This window comes from Canis aureus, unplaced genomic scaffold, assembly GCF_053574225.1.
Source record: "Canis aureus isolate CA01 unplaced genomic scaffold, VMU_Caureus_v.1.0 NW_027326411.1_RagTag, whole genome shotgun sequence".
Classification (NCBI taxonomy): domain Eukaryota; kingdom Metazoa; phylum Chordata; class Mammalia; order Carnivora; family Canidae; genus Canis; species Canis aureus.
In genome coordinates this window covers 377,395-401,500 of record NW_027554412.1, presented here as the reverse complement: position 1 = coordinate 401,500, position 24,106 = coordinate 377,395, and the positions used below count along the sequence as shown (strand labels likewise).

Below are 24,106 nucleotides of genomic sequence, written 5' to 3'. Positions count from 1 at the left end.
GGAAGAAAGACAGTCTCTTCAATAAATGGTGCCAGGAAAATTGGACATCCACATGCAGAAGAATGAAACTAGACCACTCTCTTGCACCAGACACAAAGATAAACTCAAAATGGGTGAAAGATCTAAATGTGAGACAAGATTCCATAAAAATCCTAGAGGAGAACACAGGCAACACCCCTTTTGAAGTCGGCCACAGTAACTTCTTGCAAGATACACCCACAAAGGCAAAAGAAACAAAAGCAAAAATGAACTATTGGGACTTTATCAAGATAGGAAGCTTCTGCACAGCAAAGGATACAGTCAACAAAACTCAAAGACAACCTACAGAATGGGAGAAGATATTTGCAAATGACGTATCAGATAAAGGGCTAGTTTCCAAGATCTATAAAGAACTTATTAAACTCAACACCAAAGAAACAAACAATCCAATCATGAAATGGGCAAAAGACATGAACAGAAATCTCACAGAGGAAGACATAGACATGGCCAACACGCACATGAGAAAATGCTCTGCATCACTTGCCATCAGGGAAATACAAATCAAAACCGCAATGAGATACCACCTCACACCAGTGAGAATGGGGAAAATTAACAAGGCAGGAAACCACAAAGGTTCGAGAGGATGTGGAGAAAGGGGAACCCTCTTACACTGTTGGTGGGAATGTGAATTGGTGCAGCCACTCTGGAAAACTGTGTGGAGGTTCCTCAAAGAGTTAAAAATAGACCTGCCCTACGACCCAGCAATTGCACTGTTGGGGATTTACCCCAAAGATACAGATGCAATGAAATGCCAGGACACCTGCACCCCGATGTTTCTAGCAGCAATGTCCACAATAGCCAAACTGTGGAAGGAGCCTCGGTGTCCATCGAAAGATGAATGGATAAAGAAGATGTGGTTTATGTATACAATGGAATATTACTCAGCCATTAGAAATGACAAATACCCACCATTTGCTTCAACGTGGATGGAACTGGAGGGTATTATGCTGAGTGAAGTAAGTCAATCAGAGAAGGACAAACATTATATGTTCTCATTCATTTGGGGAATATAAATAATAGTGAAAGGGAATATAAGGGAAGGGAGAAGAAGTGTGTGGGAGATGTCAGAAAGGGAGACAGAACATAAAGACTCCTAACTCTGGGAAATGAACTAGGGGTGGTGGAAGCGGAGGAGGGCGGGGGGTGGGGGTGAATGGGTGACGGGCAATGAGGGGGGCACTTGACGGGATGAGCACTGGGTGTTATTCTGTATGTTGGCAAATTGAACACCAATAAAAAATAAATTTATTATTAAAAAAAGAGTCTGGCTTTCATACATAAGAGTAAACAAACTACATATTTTTGTCATGAAAGTACAAAATAATTGTGTTTTTGGGTGGCTGGGGTGGAGAAGGCTAATGACAGCCAGGAAAACCATACATTCCTTCTAGTATCCCCAAGCTCTTGTAGGTAAGTTAGGTAAGTGGCCTTCTCCCCTTTTTAATAGGATGTGGTAGTTCTAGTCACTTTTCCACACTCAGGCGTTGGAAGCAAGAAGAGGGATTGGTATTCAAGGGAAGACTAGTTTTTTATCAAAAACAAAGAGATGGGTAGGCCTCTGCTCCTAGAAGAGTGCCATAGCACCATTGTTCATGACATTTCCTATTGTTTTGGATGTCTATCTCCTTAGACGCACACCCAGGTAATGCCCAGCATGAATGCACCACTCTTTGTTTTGCATACAGTTTGCACATAGGTGCACAGCCAAGGGAGCTGAAGGCATCTACTGAGCATAGGAGGAGTAACAATCCTTCTCAGGCCACCCAGAAAGGGAGCTGAACACAAGACATTACAAAACACATATGAAGAAGTGAGCCACTGTTTCAGGCCTCAGGGCAGCAGTTAATTACACAGACCTCAGCATAAGATGAGAACAGGAGGTGAGAAGGTGGAGTTGGCAAGTAAGTCTTTTTAGAAAAAGTATTTCTTTTATTTTCCAAACTTGAAGTATCTGGATACATTATCTAGTTGATTTTCAGCCTGCTTTAGGAGGCTTATAAAAACCATTCTATAAAATAATTGTTTATTAGACAACATAACATATTGATTCTTACTCAGACAAGAAGGTGGCCAATAATACTCTCAAAGTGAAATTAGTAAGGAATCTGTATTTGAGTTGACTTATAAGAGTCTGTAGGAGAAGAATAAAGAAACGAAAGATGAGCAGTAATGAAGAGCCCTTGGTAAAAATACATTTAATTATTCATACAACTAATGATTGTAAAAATAAAAATTGGCAGGGCTAGGAAAAGCAGAAAGTGGGCCTAGAAATAGAAAAGAGATTATCTTATACCGAAGAAAAGAGGAAGTAATAGGAGTTGCGTGGGGCAAGTGTTGGAAGCACCTATCAAAAGGTTGCTTTAGAAATGTGAGTCAGAGTTCATGACTAATTGAAGAATTTTTCAAATGGAATTTCAAGCTAATTTTAGAAATATTTGAGGCACAGAGAGAATAACCAATTAGTTGCTCAATTCGCCCAGCTGCTTTTAATGGGATTTGTGCCTTTGTTTTGGTTTATCATGAATTGAGCACACCTGTTCTCTGCTAATAGTACAAACTGTGAAGGATAGACTCACTTAACCACACTTGATTCCCTCAAAAGTAAAGTACACTGGAAAAAGGATAGATTTAGAAGCAGAGAGCTTGGGGTCTGAATCCCAGTTCTGTTGTATATTAGCATGTGGTCTGAGACAAGTTACCTAATCTCTCTAAGCCTCATTTTTTTCATCTGTAAAATAGATACAAAAAAATACTGAACAATGAGGACTATTGTAGAAATTATAAATAAGCACTGTAAGACATAAGGCACCCAGTAATACTTAATACATAGCAGTTATAATTATTCCACAATTGGAAATACTCTGCAGTGGCAGCAACCTTTTGTGAATGTTGAAGATTTATCTTGAAGTGGAGCAGATAAGTAACAGAACAATTTGAAATAGCTTTTGTATTTGAATGATCTAAGCTAGGTCAAGGGCAGCCATGTTATGTCTACGATGCTCAAGTGTAGAGAATTCTCACAGGAGCAAGGTTGCATATTATGAAGGCTTCGGTTTTGCAATGTCTTGGAGACTATCACTTCAGTTGCTTGGTAGCCATAATACTCAACACTTGAGGATGGAATCTTTGGTGAGAGTGAGAATGAGCATACCAAGACAAATTACAGGATTATGTCAGCAACTGGTCTTTTGCTGCTCATTTTGGGGTTGACGCATGTAAGCTATTGGACCAGTGGCTTATATATGTTACCCATGTAATCATATAGGCATGTTGGAGTATTTACTCTTAAATGCTTAGAGAAAGTATTACATGTGAAGACCCTTATTCAAGGTAGACTACAGCACCTAAATTTGAGAAAACAGCTTTGGAAATTCCTAATTCTTATAAGCTACTTCCCTAATATTTATTATTAAGGATTTCCTATGAAGATATAACTAACTAGTATATCTGTCCTTTTCACAAGGAATAAACTAATGACTTACATCATATTTAAAAGGCCTTAACTGTATCACTGCTTCATCTTAACTATACTTGAATCCTTAAATTCTTGATTGACTGGAGCAAGAATATATAGATTATTTCAAATACTCTTGATATTTTACAAAGAGACTGATGATTATTAAAAAGTTCTTCCCACTAATGACCAAATGAACAAAATACTTATTTTTCTTGAAATTTTTTTGCCATCTCTGAATGGTTGACACTTTGATAGAGAATGTACAACTACACTACAGTGAATCTGAAGTTATCCAAGTGAAAACCAAATTATCTTCTTGTACCAAATGTAAAATTATACTTTGTACATATTATTTTATCACCCTAAATCCCCCCTGCCTTTTGGGGGCATAAGTAAGGGCCAGGTTAAGTGAACACAATTCAGGTGATGATAATGTTAACTGAGCATCTTGCAAGTTGTAAGTGTGCAATTTATTTCATTTCCCTTTTGTGTGCACATATCATTTCCTTCATTTATAATATAGAAATTGAGACTCAGAAAAAATGACTGTCAAGTCCAAGGCCAAGTTGTTAGTAAACACTAGGACTAGTACTAGAAGCCACATCTTTTAAGCACAACAGAATTTGCTCTTCTCCAAGTTGTCTTTATTTACTTTTTCATGAGTCCATGGTTCATACAGCAAACATTTACTGAATGCATCTTATATGCCAGGCACTGTGGTAGGCCCTAGAAATACGAATCACCAATGAATCTCATCCCTAAGCAACTCACACTTTGATAAATGAATGACAACAGCTCCTTTTGCCAAGTGCTCTGGGAGCAAGGAGGAGGAGAGAGCAAAGGCAGGGGTAGGAGCTGGTGGTCCTGAAAGGAAAAGATATCCCTGAGCAGCAGATAGAGGCCTTGGGCAGCTGCAGCTGCAAGCAGTCTCCTCTATTCACACTAGCATGCCCAGCCAGTGTTATCATTATCTGAGTACCAAGTCCCAGAAAAGATGGGAAAAGGACAGGCCCGGGGAAAGATGAGCAGGAATTACTCAGGTGAAGAAGATGGGGGAAAAGCATTCCAAGGGAAGGGAATGGCTGCTGTATGAAAGCACGATGTCATGACATTATATGGCTCCTTTGGGAGACTCTATTTGGTGTAGCTGAAACGAATGAGGTGGGCGGCAGGGCAGTAGGGAAGTGAACCAAGAGAGATTAGCAGAGGCCAGGCACTGTGAGGTTTATGGTTTTGGGTGCATCCTGCAAGGTACAGGAAGTGAGTGAAGGGTATTTACCAGTGGTATGATCAGATGTGGATCATAGAAAGCTCCCTCTTGCCGTAGTGGAAAACCAGATTGGAGGAGCCAGGTGGGATCATGGCAGGAACCTAAGGCAGAAGTGAAGAGTCCTGGGATTAAGGATGGAACAGTGAGGATGACAAGCCAAGATTTGAGAGATAGGGGGGCAGACTTGTTGAATGTCTAGATAGGTGTAGAGATGGGAGTCAGGAGTTTGAGATGTCCCTTAAATTTCTGACTGGGATGAATGGATGGACAGTGATGATATCCTCTGAATTTAGGAAGAAAGGGAGAAAAGGAAATGTCCCTTTAGAGGAGGAGGGACATAATGAGTGATTCTGACATGCTGAGTGTATGAGGTGCTTTGAGGACTTACAAGTGTGGATGCTGGGTTGATGCCATCCTTAACATAGAACACTGTGTTTCTGGATGACTTACAGAAATTTTTTGATATTTTCTACTCAAAGCATTTATTTTAACATGGAAATTCATCAGCATATAGGAAAAGCAGCTATACAAATAAATAAGGATGAGTCTTATATGAATCTAACTACAGAATAATATTTTAGCACATAGATCTAAACATTTTCCCATTTGTTAATATTTTTCAACACGTGATTTAAAAAGTCTAAGATACCAAAGTCTTAAAAGATAAATTATTTAAAAATCTTTATTAGTCACACACCCTTAAAACATTTGCATTTGCTCTGAGAGGGAAATATACACCCAAAGGGTGAAGGAGAAAAAAATAGTTTCCTTAAGTGAAGGAATGGGAAGAACAGAAGATCTATCTGGCCACTTGCCAGAGAATATTGAAAAGCTGGACATTTCAAGACAAATCTCCACTAATCCATCTTTTACCAAAGTTCTCACTTAAAGTCCACTTTTTGACATGAAATATTTAATAGGAACTTATTTTAGCCACAAAGTGCCCTTAAAAAAATGTAATACTGGGCTCCTTACTCGGCTAAAAGAAGAAGGTATGAGAAGAAACTTGCATTTAAAAAAAGGAAAAAAGGGACTTGAGGAAAGCCTTGACCAGTTAATGAGAGTTTCTATTGAAAACTGAAAGTTAATGACAACACAAAGTTTCTTTGCTATTTAGGACAGATGTTTCTTAAAGAATGGATAAATCAATAAAGTTCATTTTCTATTGGCATCTGGAACCACAATTTTAATCTGTTGAAATGGCACAAAGACAAAGAACAAAATACAAATAAACACAAAAAGGTTTTCTGTAGAAAGGAGCACCTTTTAATTGGCTTTCACCCTCAGTTTATATTCAGCTCCCTAATGGGGAATAAACTCCCTCAGGAAGGTGACTTTTTGTTGGGTGCGTGCATGATGTTCATTTGTCTTGCATCTAAAAATTAGAACATAACAAGCTTCTAATCATCACCTGTTAATTCAAAACAAAAAGAATTCTTTTTTTTTTTCCATTGAAAGCAGATTGTAGTAAAAAAAAAAAAAAGGGCAGCATTCTCCAAGGTCATATGCTGTTGGCAAAGCTCAAAAAAACCTTGTAGTCCAACTTGCTTATGTTCAGCTGTGTTTACTTAGACTTAACATGACAAAGTCTGCCTCTGATTATGCTGTGCAGTCATCTGCCCACAGATAAATAGGTATTACACAAACTTTTGGAGAGAATGACATTTGGCCTCCATAATTTTGGAATAATTTACTATGTACCTTCAACTTAAAACACCAAAATGATCCACAATATGTTTTTGGGAATGAAGCATAAATATTTCATTTTACAAAGGGAGCAGTCTCCATGACCTTTATGGATTTTAGGTGATTTACTAACAAAGTATGGTACTGGTTTGGAAGGTGTGGGGTAGCTCTGCAACAGGCAGTTTGAGGCAACATTTATTTCAGTCTTTTCAATAACCATCAAGATTTCAAGGAATTTCTGTAAACAAACTGTCACTTAAAGAAAATAACTTTCCATCATTTTTTGCAACAAGTCTCCAGAACAGAACATGCATATAAAAATAAGAGTTAACTAAATTATTTCCAGAGACTGCATCTTGGAGTAATGTTTACACTATTGGTAGAAAGCAAAAGCTCAATGTTTTACCACCATATCTTACAGTAAATGCAAAATTTTGCTTTTGGAGTAATGTAAACCATTTCCACAGCATACAGTCTGTTCCTGATTACCTAAGAATTGATTCTGACCCATCATATTTACTTTGCTTGCTGTTGTATTTACATAATAAAAGATACACAGACATTCCTCTCCAAACTAAGATTGTTTCAAAGGTGGAAGTACTTATTATATTCCCCAGCTATCAATCAATAAACCAATCAATCAACAGATCTTTACTGTATTTTGCTAACAGCTGGTAATACAGTAGTGAACGAGAGGGAGATGGTTCTGTCTTCTGAAAATTATCTAATGAGAAAAATGATAAATGGAACACGTGCTGTCACTTTCTGGGTTACCTAGTTTAATTTACATAATTATGAAGAGTTTTCCTCCACAGAAATGAATATATTTTCAACCCTGAGTCTTGTTTTATTATTGAATTAACTTAGGAATATAGCCCTTCATTTAGAATGTGGTCTGTCAAGGGAGCCATGAATATTCAGCTGTGCCAGCTCCCTTTACCAGTTCAGGACACATCTGTAAAAAGGTTAGTTTTGACTGATTCATTTGATACTTTCTAGTTTGACCTTTATTCTAATTTACTGAATTTGCTTTGATACACACTCTGTAAAGTGAAATAAGGTAAAGGATGGCACTGCTACTCTTCTAGCAACTGCCACTTACATTTAATAAGCAAAGATTTCCAAAAGCCTTTCCCTCTAAAGAACTGAATAGATCTATGTACCTTATGCCACATTCCCCCACTGTTTTCTTACTGACTTTGGGATTCACAAACAATGATTTTAGGAATACACACACACACACACACACACACATTCATATATGCATATGTTTTCAAATGTGTATGCCTTTAAGGTTAGGAAACAAATCCATAACATGTGCTGGAGACTAGTGTCCTGCTCACACCAGTCTCTACAAGAGCATATATGTAGGCCTCATCAGCTTTATTTTTTTTAAGATTTTACTTAATTATTCAAGAAAGACACAGAGAGAGAGAGAGGCAAAGACATAGGCAGAGGGAGAAGCAGGCTCCATGCAGGCAGCCCGCTGCAGGACTTGATCCCAGGACTCCAGGATCACAACCTGAGCCGAAAGCAGATGTTCAACTGCTGAGCCACCCAGGCGTTCCAGGCCTCATCAGCTTTCAATGCAAAACTGCATCCACAATCATTCTAGAAAGGGCAGATTCCCCAGATTCGACGTGTAGTCAGAGAACTGAATCCAGGAAAATGAGGGAGTATGAAATTCTCTTCTGAAGCCCAGCCACATGACCAAGCCACTGATGGAACAGCAAGCCCAGTGAGGAAGGCTGCTGCTCTAGAGAGAAAGAAATTACTTTCACAGCTTGATACCTAGGTCCTATGATAGCTGCCTCAAAGAGGAAGGTAAATGATGTTAGAAAACATGGGGGATGTACAAATGACCACAGTTTACTTTCCGAGCATGGGAGCTGTGGGGCCAGTTGATATATTAAAGTAATGAAAACCCTTTAAGTTATGCAGCCACTTGCTGGGGGATTTCTTATTAAGGAAAAGTAAATTTGCAAGTATTAGATTGGACCAAGACATAACCCTGCACAAAAACTAGCACGAATTCCTTTTCATTTTAAAAAAGGAATTTGTAAGTCCTATATGTGCAAATTATCTGACATTCAGTCAGGGCTATCAGGCAGCAATATTATGTCTAAGAAAAGAATGGCAGACATCAGTATCTCCACACATGCAGTTTGCTCTCTAAAACACCGAATTTAACACAGAAGAAAATGTTAGTTAGCAGATCACTTGACGGGAATTAGTTTGCAGAAGATATGTAGTTGAATCAAACTTATATGGCTCTCTCAATGTTAACCAAAGTTGGAAGAAAAAAAAAAAAAGGAAAGCTTTCACAACCAAAAATCTTGAAAAATTTCCTATATTTTCTGGTTTCATTTTTCCCAGAACTGAAACACCACAAAATAACATCACCTCAGTGCACTCACTTCTAGCTCAGCCAGGAAGTGCTGAGGTACATAAACATTTTTTATTTCACTTTTTTACAAGAAGGTGACCAACATTTTCTTAGCCTTCCAAAAAGCTTCAGGTTTGGAATACATTTTGGTTAAATGTCAGCAAAGGAATTTGCTCATCGTTCAAAAAGCACTTTTTCTTTCCAACTTTGGAATATATGTAGAAACTGTGTTGTGAATGGAATTACCAAAAAGGCTTGGAGCCACAAAGGGAAATCTAGTTTTACAATTCCGAAAAGAGTTGTGTAGGGAAGCCTTCTGTATGGGAGGAAACAGAATGAACAAAGGACATTCATATAGCACAGCTTGTCAAGTGCTTTCACAACCATTAGCAACAGCTCTGGGAGGTAGGACATTTTCTCTCCCTCATTTAAAGATATGGAAATAAATCAGAGAAGTTAAATGATTTATCTAATGTTTTTCAGTTAATGGTAGAGAAAAAATATCTGAACCCAGATCTTCAAAGTCTAAGGCCATAACTAGAAGGCGCAGATTGAAAACCAAACGCCAGCATTGTGCATACTGGGAAAAAGCTAGAAGTCTTGCCAAGGTGTATCATCATCACTATTATTTAACACTGTATGTAGAGGTACAAGTCAATGCAATAAGCCAGGGAAAGAACTCATGGCAAAAATTTCAGCAGGAGGTAAAACCATCACTGTTTGCATGTAATATAACTGTATTGCTAGAAAACATAAGAAAGTCTACTAAAAGGCCTACAAAAATAATAAGCAAATTTATTGCGGTAGCAGAGTATAACAACATATGCAAATCAATGGCATTCTCATATAAAAAGCAACAACCAGTTAGAAACATGTGATGGAAGAAAGGACTCTACTTACAACAACAAAGCAGCAAAAAGATAAAATGCCTATGAACAAATTTAACAAGAAATATGCAAGACTTATTTAGAACATTTTAGAACCCTCCTAATGGCAGCAAAAGAAGCTATGGACAGACATATCAAGTTTTTGGATAAGATGATTCTACATCCTAAAAATATCGATTTTCTGTAATTAATTTGGAAATATAACACAATTCCAATAAAACTAACAAAATAGTTCTTTTTAGTAGACAGGTTGATCCTAAAATTAATATGGAAAAACAAGCAACAATAGCTAGAAAAACTGAAAAAGGAGAAATGAGAATAAACACAGCCATATATTAAACGTATTCTAAAGGCTCACTAATTAAAACAGTGTGGGACTTTCTAGTAAAAGAGTAAAAAAAAAAGAAGTCAGTAGAGGAGAATAGAGAGATAAGATAGGCTCAGTTTAAAATGTGGTATTCCTGGGGATCCCTGGGTGGCTCAGCGATTTAGAGCCTGCCTTTGGCCCAGGGTGTGATCCTGGAGTCCCGGGATTGAGTCCCACGTCAGGCAACCTGCGTGGAGCCTGCTTTTCTCTCTCTCTCTCTCTCTCTCGAATAAATAAAGAGAATCTTTAAAAAAAAAATAAAAATAAAATGTGGTATTCCCATCAGGGAAGAAGGAAAAAGACAAATGGATCAATAAGTGGTATTAGGATAACTAAGTAGCTGTATGGGAAAAAAAATTGAGTAGTTTTTCACATTGTATGATACCATATGTCAAATTAAGATGCATTCCTAAAAGATTTAAGGTAAAAATTGAGACCCATAGAAATATTGGAAGAAAACTCGTGACACCCCCTTTAAAGCTGTGAAGGGAGGAAGTTCTATCACTTAAAATCTAGAAGCCATACAGAGACAGATTATTAAATATAATTACAGTTTTTTAAAGACTACATGAGGAAAAAATCAAAATGAAAATAAACATATGTAATTAATAGAGACAAAATATTTATTACTCACAAGTATCTCCCTACTCCATAAAGTGTTCTTCAAATTAATAAAACATTATCCACAAGAGAGTCCCATAGCAAAAAGAGTATGAATATATATACACACAGGGAGAATGAAATTTTGTGACTGTCTTATTTCACTTAAAAAAATGTCTTTAAGGTTCATTCATTTTGTAGTGTGTGTCAGAATTTCCTTCCTTCTTAAGGCTGAATACTCTTCCATTTTATGTATATGCCACATTTTCTTTATGCATTCATCTGTCAGCAGACACTTGAGCTGTTTTCACCTTTTGGCTATTATGAACAACACTTCTATGAATGTGGGTGTTACAAACATCTGCTTGAGTCCCTGTTTTCAGTTCTTTTGCATATATATATCCAGGAGTAAAATTGCTGGATCATATGGTAATTCTATTTCTGCTTTTCTGAGGAACTAGCATACTGTTTTCTATAGAGGCTGCACTTATTTTATATTCCTACCAGCAGTGCACAAGGGTTCCAATTTTTCCACATCCTTCCCAACACTTGATTTCTGTTTTGTCTTATTTATTTATTTATTTATTTATTTATTTATTTATTTATTTATCTTTTTTTTTTTTTAAATAGTAGCCATCCAATGGGTGTGAAGCAGTATCTCATTATGGTTTTGACTTGCATTTCTCTAGTGACTAGTAATGTTGAGTGTCTTTTCATGTGTTTATTGGCCATTTGTGTATCTTCTATGGAGAAATGTCTATTTAACTCCTTAGCCCATTTTTTAATTGAGTTGTTTTTTGTGGAGTTGAATAGTCTTTTATATAAAATAAGGGAAATAATACTTTATATTCATATTTGCTTATAAATATTAAGGATTCTCTGTAAGGGTATATTAAAAGTTAAATATTTAAATAATGTACTTAGATGACATTCCTCTGTTACATATTTATAGTATCCTGTATTTCTTTGTAGTATTTGGCATACTGCTTCGTTCAATGCTTATCTCCCACAATATGCTGTCTGTCATGCTCATTGTTTTAGCTTTAATACATAGCAGAAAAGATCTCAAGGATTATTTGCTAACAGACTCACTAACTGATGAAGAGAGTAATTTATCACGTTAGAACATATTATGCTATTAGGATGCTAGACTGTTAGATTACAAAATAGTAGTCTTGTTGGAAAGCAGAAAGAAGGACCCAAGGGAGTTAAGCAGCAGGCTCGGGGCTGCATTATGATTTTTGTATGCTCTAGGGCCTTCTGTCTTTGCATACTCTTTCCTATATAAAAAAAGGTTAAAATTGTATTTTATGATTACATCAATAGGTAGATGTATATAATTCACATTTGTTATGTATTCATTACTATTATGTTCATTTTTCTTTTGATTTTAAAAGAAGTAAGATAGAAGTATTTCCATGGGTCCTAGCCATTGTGCTACTGTTTGGAAGTTAGCCCTTGGAGAGGTAACCAAGGAATAAGTAGTAGATGTGAGGTATTTCTTAAAGAAAGCAGGCCTATGATGCTGTGATGCTATGACCAAAGACTTAATCCTGGGGGACTGAGAGGCAATATGAACACATGTGAACCAAGTGTGCATGAAAAGAAGTAAAAGGAACATACAAATTCAACCATTTTGAGGCTTATCTTCTCTGCTTCTGCACCACTGTTCTCTGCCCTCTCTAACAACTTGCTACAGTAGTTGGCATCCATTGGCATTAAACAGGGGTTACTTCTGTGAAACTAAGTTTTGAATTTCAAGGACAATGAAAAATAAAACAACTTTCTTCTCACCCTACTCTAAAATGTTCTTCTAGTTAATTCACTTGAAATTTCAAGAGAAATTTATCTTTAAAAGAAACTAACTCTGCTTTTCTAAATGGAAACTTACAATCTATAAAAAATTGTCTTCTTTTGTTTGTTTGTTTTTTTTTTTTGGTGAGCATAGTGAGATGAACATAGTGACTCCTGTTGTACATATACACACACACATTATGTTTTAGAGAGAGTGTGTACACAAGAGGGGGATGGGGCGGGGGAAGGGCAGGAGAGAGAGAGACTCCCAAGCAGACTCCACACCCAGAGTGGAGTCTTACAGGAGGCTTGACCTCATGACCCTGAGATCATGACCTGAGCTGAAATCAAGAGTCAGATGCTTAACAGACTGAGCCACCCAGGTGCCCCCAAAATGAATTATTGTAATAAAATATTTTCTTATCTCAATATGGTCCAAAATATTACCATTTTAACATCTAATCAATATAAAAATTGATGATATATTTTCTGTGTTGTTTTCCTCCACATATTTAAACATATCTCAGTTTAGACTAGTCATATTTTAAGTGTTCAGTGGCCTCATGAGACTAGAGGCTAATATATTGGACTGCACAGTTCTAAGTGACTCTAGATAAAATGCACACATGAACCACTCTATGACCCATCTCTTAATTCTCATAGTGAGATAATGAATCCTGAGGAATCTCTGAAATACTGAAAATGTCCATAGTTTCCCACAGCATTCCTGTGAAAGCAGAGATTTCTAGAGTTATCCTACAATGAAAAAGTTGAAGATAAGACAGGGCTTGACTGTAGCATGTATTTTGCTTTCCATTCTTGATCCCTGGTTAAAGAAACCTCTTATTCACTACTAATTGGTCATGATGACCATTTCCTTTTACCACATCATCTTCAGTTTCTGTATTAGCACAAGGAGAAAAGATTCCTTGCTGTTGCTGACTTCATGCACACTCTTTCCCCCTTAAGAGTACTTTTTAATCTTTTTTATGGGATAGTGGGAGAAGACTGAACGAGGCTTATAACAGGCTTATACATAAGCCCCACAGTACTCAATAAGTAAAGAATACCAGTTTAAAGACTCACCCCACACTACTCAACATGGAATCCACAAATTCCTTCAAGAGTCTCTTCAGGCCTAATTTGTCAGTAATTCCTGGTATTTAAAAATTCTCTGGTCCTTTAGCATACAGACCCTGATCTGGAAATAAGAGTCATTCCCTTATCCTATTATGATTTTCTTGTCTTCTTAGCTCTCTCCTTTCTCAGTCCAATGAACTTTTCAAATGTTCTTTTCCCACATCACTATGAAATATTTTTTGGATGTTTCTCTTCTAGTTTTTCTTTCCTATTACACATTTATTCGGTCTTTCAATTTCTGACATCATTATTTCTTATAATCACCACTATACTTTCTATTTTTCTAGATGATTCTCTCTCAAAATCAGATTCTCTAGCTCTTTATCAAGATAGAGCTATCCGACCTATAGTCAAGTATTAAAACAGCCCTTCCATCCCAGGAAAGAAATTTATATATAATTTACCTCAAGTACCCAAGTTTAAATGACCAGTGGTTAAGATAGAGGTGAATGAAATGATTTTTGATTCTGGCTGAGTCTTTCAATGGTGGCAGAAAGCACTTGAAGAGAAGTGTCTAATTGTGATGAGCTGGCTAAAGAAGGTAAAATGTGTCTAATGTTGCTCCTTTGTTTTTTTTTAAGATTTTATTTATTTATTCATGAGAGACACACACAGAGAGAGATAGAGGTAGAGACACAGGCAGAGGAGAAGCAGGCCCCATGTAGGGAGCCTGATGCGGGACTCCATCCTGGAACTCCAGGACCATGCCCTGGGCCAAAGGCAGGAGCTAAATCGCTGAGCCACCCAGAGATCCCAATGTTGCTCCTTTGATTTAACATCCTCCCAGCTTTTCTCTCGTTAATAAATCAGAGAGTAAGCCAAGGATTGGGGATCACAGAAGGTACTCCAGTGCTAGAAGAAAGCATGGTCAGGGCCTAACTTCCACTTTGAAGATGTCTACCTCTTCAACACAACCTCAGAACTCTAGGGGTTATAATGACATTTCTGGCTTATCCCTAACTCCATACCTCTGCCAGTTTCTCAACATATGTGTTTACTGGTGATATTTCTAAGTCATATCATGGGACTAGATGGGAAGCTTCTCTCAGAAATATGATAAACTATAGCCCAATAATATCACTGCTTTGAAATAAGATAAAAATCTTTTTGTCCTGCACAATCACATGTAAGAACAAAAGTATTCATGCTAGAATACCCTAAAAATGGAAATAGAATGAAAGCAGCAGTGCTTTGAAATCATAGACCATCACCAAGGAGAGGACCATCATGGGGAAAAAAGAATGTGTCTCTTAGAATAACATAGTTTCAAATTTAAAACAAATGGAAGAAATGATCTAATTATCTAATTGACTCCTTTCCTAAAATCACTATCCACTTTTTAATACCAATTTCTATTCCTCTATCATGTTATTCACTTTTCCTGATAATGCATGTATCATTTTCTTAATAGAGCACGAACATAAAACAAAGTATTTTCTGGTGGATTTGTTTTCTTTTTTCCCAGAAGCTTCAAAGCCACCCTCAGTTTCCAAACTGGCCAGGAAGATGGAATGGACAAGTCCATTAGTATGGGCTTCTGAGCCCAGAGATGACCTCTACACTAACTGTCCTGACCTGGATTCAACTCTGCAGAGGTTATGAGAGCACCCTGCCTAACCATCAACTCTGCTTCAAAGAGGAACCCCAAATAAGTCCTAAACTCATAGTCCCAAGAACACTAGAAACTCCAGAACTATCTCCAAATGGGGTTACAAACCTAGGTGGAATGATGGTTGGGTTTTAGGGAATCCTTGAAATCTTTAAAATTATAAACACGTATAACTAAAGAAAATAAGTTCCCATTTAACATCACAAATACCTTATAAAGAAAGTGAAAGTAATAAACCATGAGGCCCCTTAGGTTTGTTTAGCATCTTGGGGGGCAGGTTAAGTATGCAAAGGTAGGCCTGGAACAGAGTTTGCAAGCTGATGCTGGAGAAAGCTGGATTCTACTACACTGAGTGAAAAGAACTTGGAGATTTCGAGACAATTAGGAAACTAGCGGGTGAATAGGAGAGGGTGGAAGGCAGAAACTTGAACTAGTGAGATGCTGTGAGGCTGGGGGACCACATCAAGCATAGCAGGAAGAGTCCCATGTGGAATGTCTAAAGGACACTTAAGAACAGGGAAAAATAGTGCTGCACATGAAACTATGTGAACTGCTATAATATAAGGCTCTCCTCCGTTCTCTCCAAATTTTCCATAGTCTACTACATTTCTGCATCTTCTGAGTGGAAGGACATGCTGGCATTTGAGGAATAAAGTACATTTCATATCTGAATCTTTGTGATGCAGAACAGGGACAACATATGTGAGATGGCAGTGCAACCCAAAGGTTGAATGTAGCATGGAAAGTACATAGTGACATATGCTTTGAAGACAGAACCCTCAGGCATAGTCAGAAATCCTCAGAAGGAAGGGCACCTGGGTGGCTCAGTGCTTGAGCGCCTACCTTTGGCTCGGGGCATGATCCCAGGGTCTGGGATTGAGTCCCACATCGGGCTATCCGCAGGGAACCTGCTTTTCCTTCTGCCTATGTCTCTGCCTCTGTGCCTCTCTTGAATAAATAAATAAAATCTAAATAAATAAATAAATAAATAAATAAATAAATAAATAAATAAATTCATTCCTCAGAAGGGCCCGACATTCCACAGCATGAATAAAGTGTCCAAGAGAATCCTATTTAGATTTAAGGAATCAAAGATACTCCTTCTACCATCTGGGTTACACTGAAGTGTCAGGTAAGGAGAATGGATGCACATTCCTCTGGACAAGGATCCAAAGCTTTCTATCCAGTTTTCAAAGCAGCCCATATACAAAAGGAGGAACAGCTCTAAATAAACTAAGAGTCACTGTTTGGGAGACTTCTACTCCATGAATGATTTTTTTTTTATTTTGAATATACTTAACTAGAATGGAAAACACCGTAAAATCAAGTGGAAAAAGCCTGAACGAGGAGCTGAGAGACTCAACTTCTCTTTCTGGCTCTGTCATTAAGTAGCTGTGCACCAGTGGGTCACTCCTTCCCACCCTGCAAGAAAGCAGGGATAATTATCCTTATTTTTACGTCATAGAGTTATAATGACGATCAAATAAAATAACAGATGTTCATGTACTTTCTAAAGTACATAGAGCAACACAATGTATTAATAGATCTAATCTGGCATTAGATTTGCTAACCTAATACCAGAATAGTAAGTACAAAAAATGACTTTAGTAAAAATATTTTTACAATTCAATCATGGATATTATACCCTTTTCTTGCCATAATAAACAATGGCATTCTGCTTTAAAGGATATTTTTATCGTTCATCCAACTTTCGGAGTCTCACTGTGTTCTAGCCTCACTTTACAACTTCTATTTTGTGACTTTTCCTACCTACTGCCTTGTTCCTCTACAGGCAAGCACATCATACTTATGCAAAGGGAAAAGAGGCTTTGCTTGCTGCTTCTACACATGGCAATGGACATGACATTTGATCTTAACATAGGGATTAAGTCATTCATGAGTACAGCTCCAAAAAAACAACTAGCCTTGCTGGTACTACAACATCCAGAAATTCAGAGTTGCTTCTGGTACAGTTACAATTTGTAGTCTGTCTGGCACTGAGAAATCCAACTGCAGTCTCTGTGGTTTAAATAAAATGTATCTACAGCAGCTTGGAGCCATGTTTTAAAATTTTCCATGTTATTTTAGTTCAAGGACAAGCTTTCAAAATTAAAAGAAAACTTTGGCTTTAATTATAGATTAAAAATGAGGGTTTTTTTTTTAAAGGAATGCTATTGTGTCCAACTTTTGGAGAGAGCATTCAAAATAAAAAAAAAATTCTTCCCCTAAAGTAACAATCTTCATTAATATAGGAAGATCAAAAACTGAGAGCATACACTCACACATAAAGACAACATTTTTGTGGCTTTAAAACTATGATAGTCACAGTTCATCTACTCAGTATGATATTTTCCAGTAATTTCAGTTACATTTTACAATCAGGATGCAATACTTTAATAGGCATTACTGCTGACACAATGACAGGACTAATAAAAGGCAGTTGATATTGTTGTTTAACCTCAAATGTAAGAAAAACCTAATATCTTAGAATATAAACTTAGGAAACATAGAAGTTGAGTTATATCCTTCATATAACCAAAGGATTCAATGCAGGAATATTTGAAGTCATCAAGTCTCTACACTGTCTTTAAAATTTGATTCAATTTAAATCTAATGTTTGTGGAATGTATCTATTCTGCAATTCAAGGCACAGCTGTATTTTCTGTGGATTTCTATAGAGTGGCTTGAAGTAGAAGCCTGAAGTCAAATTTACCAGCAGAGGCTGTAAGTGAAGCCTTAGACCCCAGACTCTAGACAAGTGCCGGCTCCTCTCCTGCCCTCAGTGCTCTGGGGCCACTCAGGATGCTACAGGAAAGAATCTGACTTCTTTTCTCAACAGATTTGCTGCCCCCTCCAAGGGAAAAGCTCCCCCTAATAAAGGGCCCCATCACCCTTGTTCTATATGATTGCTTTATCTACTTTCTCCACAGCTTGGGCTCCACAGCTCTCAGGAAAATTGCTTTGGGCAGATGTTTGCTTCCCTATGGCCATTGTTATGTCCCTGGATCCCTTCTCCTTTCTACAGAGATGCTCTGTACTTCCTCCTGGAAGTCTATGGCCTGTGTGCCATTGCCTGTCCTACAGAGAAAGCTCTGTCCTAATTTGTCCTAATGGCATCATCTCCAGCCTTAAATACTCATTCATACTGGGACTCTGAAAAAACTTGCATTACTACAAAGGAAGTGATGAAATAAATTCTGGACTGAAGGTTGTAATCAAAGATGAAGGAGTGACAAGGCTGATAATAATCTTCTGGAATGGAGAAATGATTAGGATGGCCCAGAGGAGTGAAGGGGGCTCCTTTGATACTCTCTCACACATTCAATCATTTAGAGACCTGCACGTTCTGCTTTCAAAATACTGTGTGGGAAATGGGGATGATAGGTGGTACTTACCTCACAGGGTCGTTATGAAGATTAAGTAAGAAAATGACTGGCACTTGGTAAACAGTGCTCAATAATTACCAGCTACTATTATTGTCATTATTATGCCTAAACTATTTTGACCATGCTGTTTTCCATCACCTCACAGACATCAGCTGTCCTAAAATAAAGTCCTGCAATTTTTAATGGCGATTCATTTACTATAGAAGACAGAAGGGGTAGACAGAGTACCTACTATGATTGGTGGGAGGCTGAGCACAGAGCAAGGACATAGGCTCCTTAGGAACCAGGAGGTAGAATAAATCTTGGAAAATGAGGTGGGGGGATCTCTCAAGATATTACCATCTGTGTAACTTTCCCTAGGTTTGGGGAAAAGTAAAAAAAAAAGGGGGTCCAGAGCAAGGCTTTAGAGTCAAACAGATCTGAGCTTGAATTCTAGCTCTGCAACATCACAGCTTATGTGGACAAATTTTATATAACTGTTCTTTCATCGTCAAAGTAAGGATAGTAAGACATATATCACAGAGTTATTGTGGGGTTAAATAAAATAGCACATGAGGGTAAAGCACAGTGCAAGGCACATAGTAAGCACTCAATAAATGGCAACTGTTGTTACCATGTGCAGTAGATGTTCACCATCACACTGGGAACCATTTAGGAATCTACCTTAGAAATACATTGTCAGGGATCCCTGGGTGGCGCAGCGGCTTGGCGCCTGCCTTTGGCCCAGGGTGCGAGCCTGGAGACCTGGGATCGAATCCCACATCGGGCTCCCGGTGCATGGAGCCTGCTTCTCCCTCTGCCTATGTCTCTGCCTCTCTCTCTTTCTCTCTCTGTGACTATCATAAATAAATAAAAATTAAAAAAAAAAAAGAAATACATTGTCAGTTGTCTGATGGTTGCATGTTTGTTAAAATGCCAGCTTCAGGGCAGCTGGATGGCTGTGGTCAGTTGGTTGAATGTCTGACTTTTGGTTTTGGCTCAGGTCATGATCTTAGGGTTGTGAGACTGAGCCCTACATTGGGTTCCACACTCAGAGTAGAGTCTGTATGGGATTCTCCTCCTCTCTCTCTCCCCTTCTGCCCTCCCCTTACTCACACTCTTTCTCTCTTTCTCTCTCAAAATAAATAAATAAAATCTTTAAGAAACAGCCTCATGTTATGAGCTAACATTATGATATTATTATGATAAATATATGTATCATTAAGGAAAGCAAGACTAATCAAATATATAAAGAGAATACATAATGTGCAATTTTTGTACTCATATGTAACTAATTATGTAAATGTCAACTAATTTATTTAGACAAGATTTGATTTCACAAAACCTATCCATAGCAAAGCAGTATACTTTTCATACTTTATAATTAAAAGATCACACTAATTATAATGCTTATTGTCTAAACTTTTGAGATCGAATGGGCAAAACCTTACTTAAATCCCTCTAAGTGATCTCTTCTGGGATAGGCAATATTTTGCCCCTGTGACTTTTTCCCCAGTGTCACATCTGTGAATCTGTTATGTTCCATATTAAAAGTGGCACTGCAGAGGTAATTAAGATTACCAATTAGCTGACCCTAAACTGTGGAGATTATTCTGGATTATCTGAGTGGGTGCAATTTAATCACACATGCCCTTATACTCAGAGCTTTATTCTGTGGGGATACAGGACAGAAAGATTAAGTGTCAGAGGGGAGCAATGTGCTGTTGCTGGTTTGAAAATGCGGAGAACCAGTGAGGGGATCAGGCAACTTTGGTAAGCTGAGAGGCAAAGAAGTGGGGTCCTCAGTCTTACAATCACAAGGAAATTATTTATGCCAATAGTTTAGACAAACTTATGAGTGTGATCTTTCCCAGCGCCCCCAGATAAGAGCCCAGTGTGACTGACACCTTGATGTCAACGTAGTGAGACTATGAGTAGAGAATCCAGTCATGAATGCCAGACTTCTGGCTTATAAAACTCAGAGGTAATAAATGGTATTAAGTTGCTGTTGGTGGTAATTTGTTATGTACCGATATAAAGCCAATACATAGGAGTAACAACTATTCTGCACTTTATAACCACAGTTGTCCCTTTCAAATCCGTCATGGTTAAGTATTAAAAAATACTCCTTTTCTGTCTGTGGCATATGAGCTGTCTGTTCCTAGCAATGTATGTTCCATGATCTCAAGCTGGCTTTCCAGCATTTCTTTCTTCTTCTTCATTTCAAAGCCTTCATTTAATATTTTCTTAGAATAAGTGCTTGGATATATTGCTGCCCATTAGCATCTCCCACAGAGGGTATGCAGGTTTGTTGGAAAAGAAAGCCCTTCAAATCCCTATATTCCAGGAAAAAAAAAAAAAAAAAAACCCTTGTGAAGGGATTTGCTGCAATGTCCGGCTAAAAATTAGCTCTGATATTTACTGTTTATTCTTTTTGCCCAACAGCATATCAACCAGTGATAATATGTAAAGCCCTTGACCTCATCGAAATGATTCTAGTGCTTCAAAGGATATACCAAAGCATTTGCTATATAATCCAGAGAAAGACCCACCCCATAGAGCAGATATTGCCTAACATCATGACAATAAAGTCATCACAAGCAAAAGACTCTGGAAATGTTAGGTCCAAATAAAAGAGGGTGCTACTCTAGGAAAGACATTAGGAACAGTGGCCTATTTTAAATTAATTACTGTATAAATAGCACAGTCTCCACATGTTGACAGCTGGACAATCAAGAATATCCCTGAGGGAAGAAAGAAAACTCATAGAAAAGTATTCTGTGGTCAGTCTACCACTGCCCAGAGACATGAGAATGTGGTGAAATATTCAGTCAGCTTAGCCACAGTCGAACAAACTGAGGAAGAATCTGGATAGCAGAGCCCTAAATAAAGATCATGCATTTTACTCTTTAATAAAAAGAGAGAGAGAGAGAGACTGGAGAAGGGGATTGAAGGAGGAGGGGAAGGTAGGGAAGGAAGGAAGAAAGGAAAAGAAAGAAATTAGAGAAAGTCAAGATATTCTGACATTTTCAAAATAAATCAAATATGTAAATTTTAATATGCAGCTCTTTAATATGATATTTTTGAAATATGATAACAGTTTCTCTCCCATGGCATCTCTTTACTTTGATATATAACTTTAATCAGCTATATTTATAGCAATAGCTAAAAATTATTAAGTAATCCAAGTACAAAAGAGTAAAAAAAAAAAACCTAACAATCTGAAGTATATGATTATTCAATGCTCCATTAATCGATTTGCTTGACGGAATGATTGGGGAAAAGGAATGGAATTCTTAGCCACTTTTTTTTACTTAAAAATTCCCAACAGTACTCACTCACAAAGAACTTAGGTTTTCCACTGGAAGGGTGAAAAGAAAAGTTAGTTCTAGCAAGTCCTGCCACATGCTCAACTAGAGGGTAAAATAGTATCCATTCAGATTTGAAATGGATACTATCACATTTCAAAAAAAATCACATTTCAAAAGTGTAGCATTTATTAGGTCTATGACTACCAACTACTACAATATCATGTCATAATTACAAGTATTTTTTATTTAAATTATATTTACCTTTTTATTTCAAGCACTGAAGTTTGGAAAGTCTTATCATCATAATGTGTCATGTTTATGTACATGAAACCCAGCAAGATTTTTCCAGGAGTTCCCATGTTCCATTCTGTATGAAATTACTCTTTATTTATTATTCCTTTGATATTCAAAATCTATACATAATTCTGAATGTGTGTAAATTCCCACTAAAAACTATCAGCAACAAACATCTTTGAGAAAAACATTTACTGACAACAGTCTATATTACAGAGTTCCCTTTAAGATGGTGCACTGAAGAAGCTTTACTTATGTCTCTCAAAATCCCATTGAAATTATGGGATGTAAATTTAAAAACAAGTGCCTAGCAATGCTTGAAAACAATAAATGGCACCACCATCAAATCAGAAAAATTGAGAAATTCACAAAAGATGAAATGCAGACTAAATTGATGAGGAAATCTACACAGAGAACTACAACTCAAAACAAGTGGCAGAGTGTGGTAGAGTGTGAGCTGCTTTTCCCAACAGGGCACAGAAGACACTACAAGCCAGGAATTTATAGAGAACAAAGTGGGCCATGGGAAGAATCATGAAGGTTACCAGTTATAGAACAGACATCAGAAGAGCTAGCCCATGCTTTTCCTTGCTGAGTCTGTAGAGCACCTCTAGATTACCTGAATCCAGGACACAGTTTCTACAAATGTTCTTTAAACAAGTTAGGGGACCTAGCAAAGATGACTCCTAGCAAAGGCATAAAGGCCATTAAGAGATGCAGAGTAGAGATTCAGATAACTTCTGATCTCTACAGGGGTTATGACTGCTATGAAAAAGGAGTGATAAGAAAAAAAATGATGTTCTTAGAAAATAAAAAACAAGACACCAAAATTAAAAGAAGTAGAAAGGCTGACCAATAGAATGGATGGGGCAAAGCTGATGACCAAATGAGTGATCTGGAAGATAAAGCAGAGATAATTGTTCATGATATGGAGGGAAAGATGAAGAGCATGTGAGAGAAAGTAGAGAACCAAGGGATCCCAGGCCAAGATGATTTCATAGATGAACTCTTTCCAATCCTCAAGATATACAGAAAAACTAATCCTTACGTTGTTTAAACTTTTCCAGAGTAGGAAAAGATGAAGTATTTTCTAGCTCATTCCACAAGCCTGGTATACCTCTAATATCAAAATTGTGCAAGGAGAGTGTTAGAACAAAAGAAAATTATAGATAAAGCTCACTTGAGAATTTTGATATAAAATGATTAAATAAGGGCAGCCCTGGTGGCTCAGCGGTTTAGCGCTGCCATCGGCCTAGGGTGTGATTCTGGAGTCCCAGTTTCAAGTCCCACATCGGGCTCCCTGCATGGAGCCTGCTTCTCCCTCTGCCTGTGTCTCTGCCTCTCTCTGTCTCTCAGGAATAAATAAATAAAATCTAAAAAAAAAAAGAAAAAGAATTCAAGGAGGTTAAACCCTAAGAAACTTACTCTACACAAACAGATTAAAAGAGGACAGTCAAATGGTATTAAAAATTGTGGAATTAGCATCTGATCATTATAATAACCTATTTAGTTATGTGTACATTTTGGGAGTGGGGAGAATCTCTTATTAAATAATCTAGGAATGGAAAGAGAATCCCTTACCTTGACAAAGTGATGACATCAGAAATTTTCTGCAAACGTTATACTTAACAGTAAAATATAAGAAAAATTCCCTTTGATGCCTGCCATCACTACTATTATCCAACATTGTTTTGGAAAATTTGGTCAATGGAATGTAATAACTGGAGGGAGGGAATAAGGGCAAGAGAGAAAAGAGCAGAATAAGTACATAAAGCTGTTACTATTTGAAAGTTGGATGTTTATTCATCCTCTGACAATCAGGTAAAAGAAAATATAAGATGGTATAAGAAAAATACACAAACCTCAACAGATTTCCTATTATATATCAGTGATAAATATGA

The 24,106-nt window shown here is 37.3% G+C and overlaps 1 protein-coding gene across 4 annotated transcripts in view; it reads right to left on the bottom strand.

Annotated features, from left to right (window-relative positions):
• The window catches only part of LOC144309460 (homeobox protein Mohawk-like), a 63,438-nt gene that overhangs the window by 18,480 nt on the left and 20,852 nt on the right, over positions 1–24,106 (bottom strand). For 2 of the 4 annotated variants that reach the window (XM_077890530.1, XM_077890532.1), the window contains exon 4: positions 4,776–4,867. The exons of the other annotated variants lie outside the window; for them this stretch is intronic. In XM_077890530.1, coding sequence (XP_077746656.1) covers positions 4,776–4,867 — 92 coding nt within the window. The remainder of the gene's footprint in view (positions 1–4,775; positions 4,868–24,106) is intronic. 4 annotated transcript variants of the gene reach the window in all.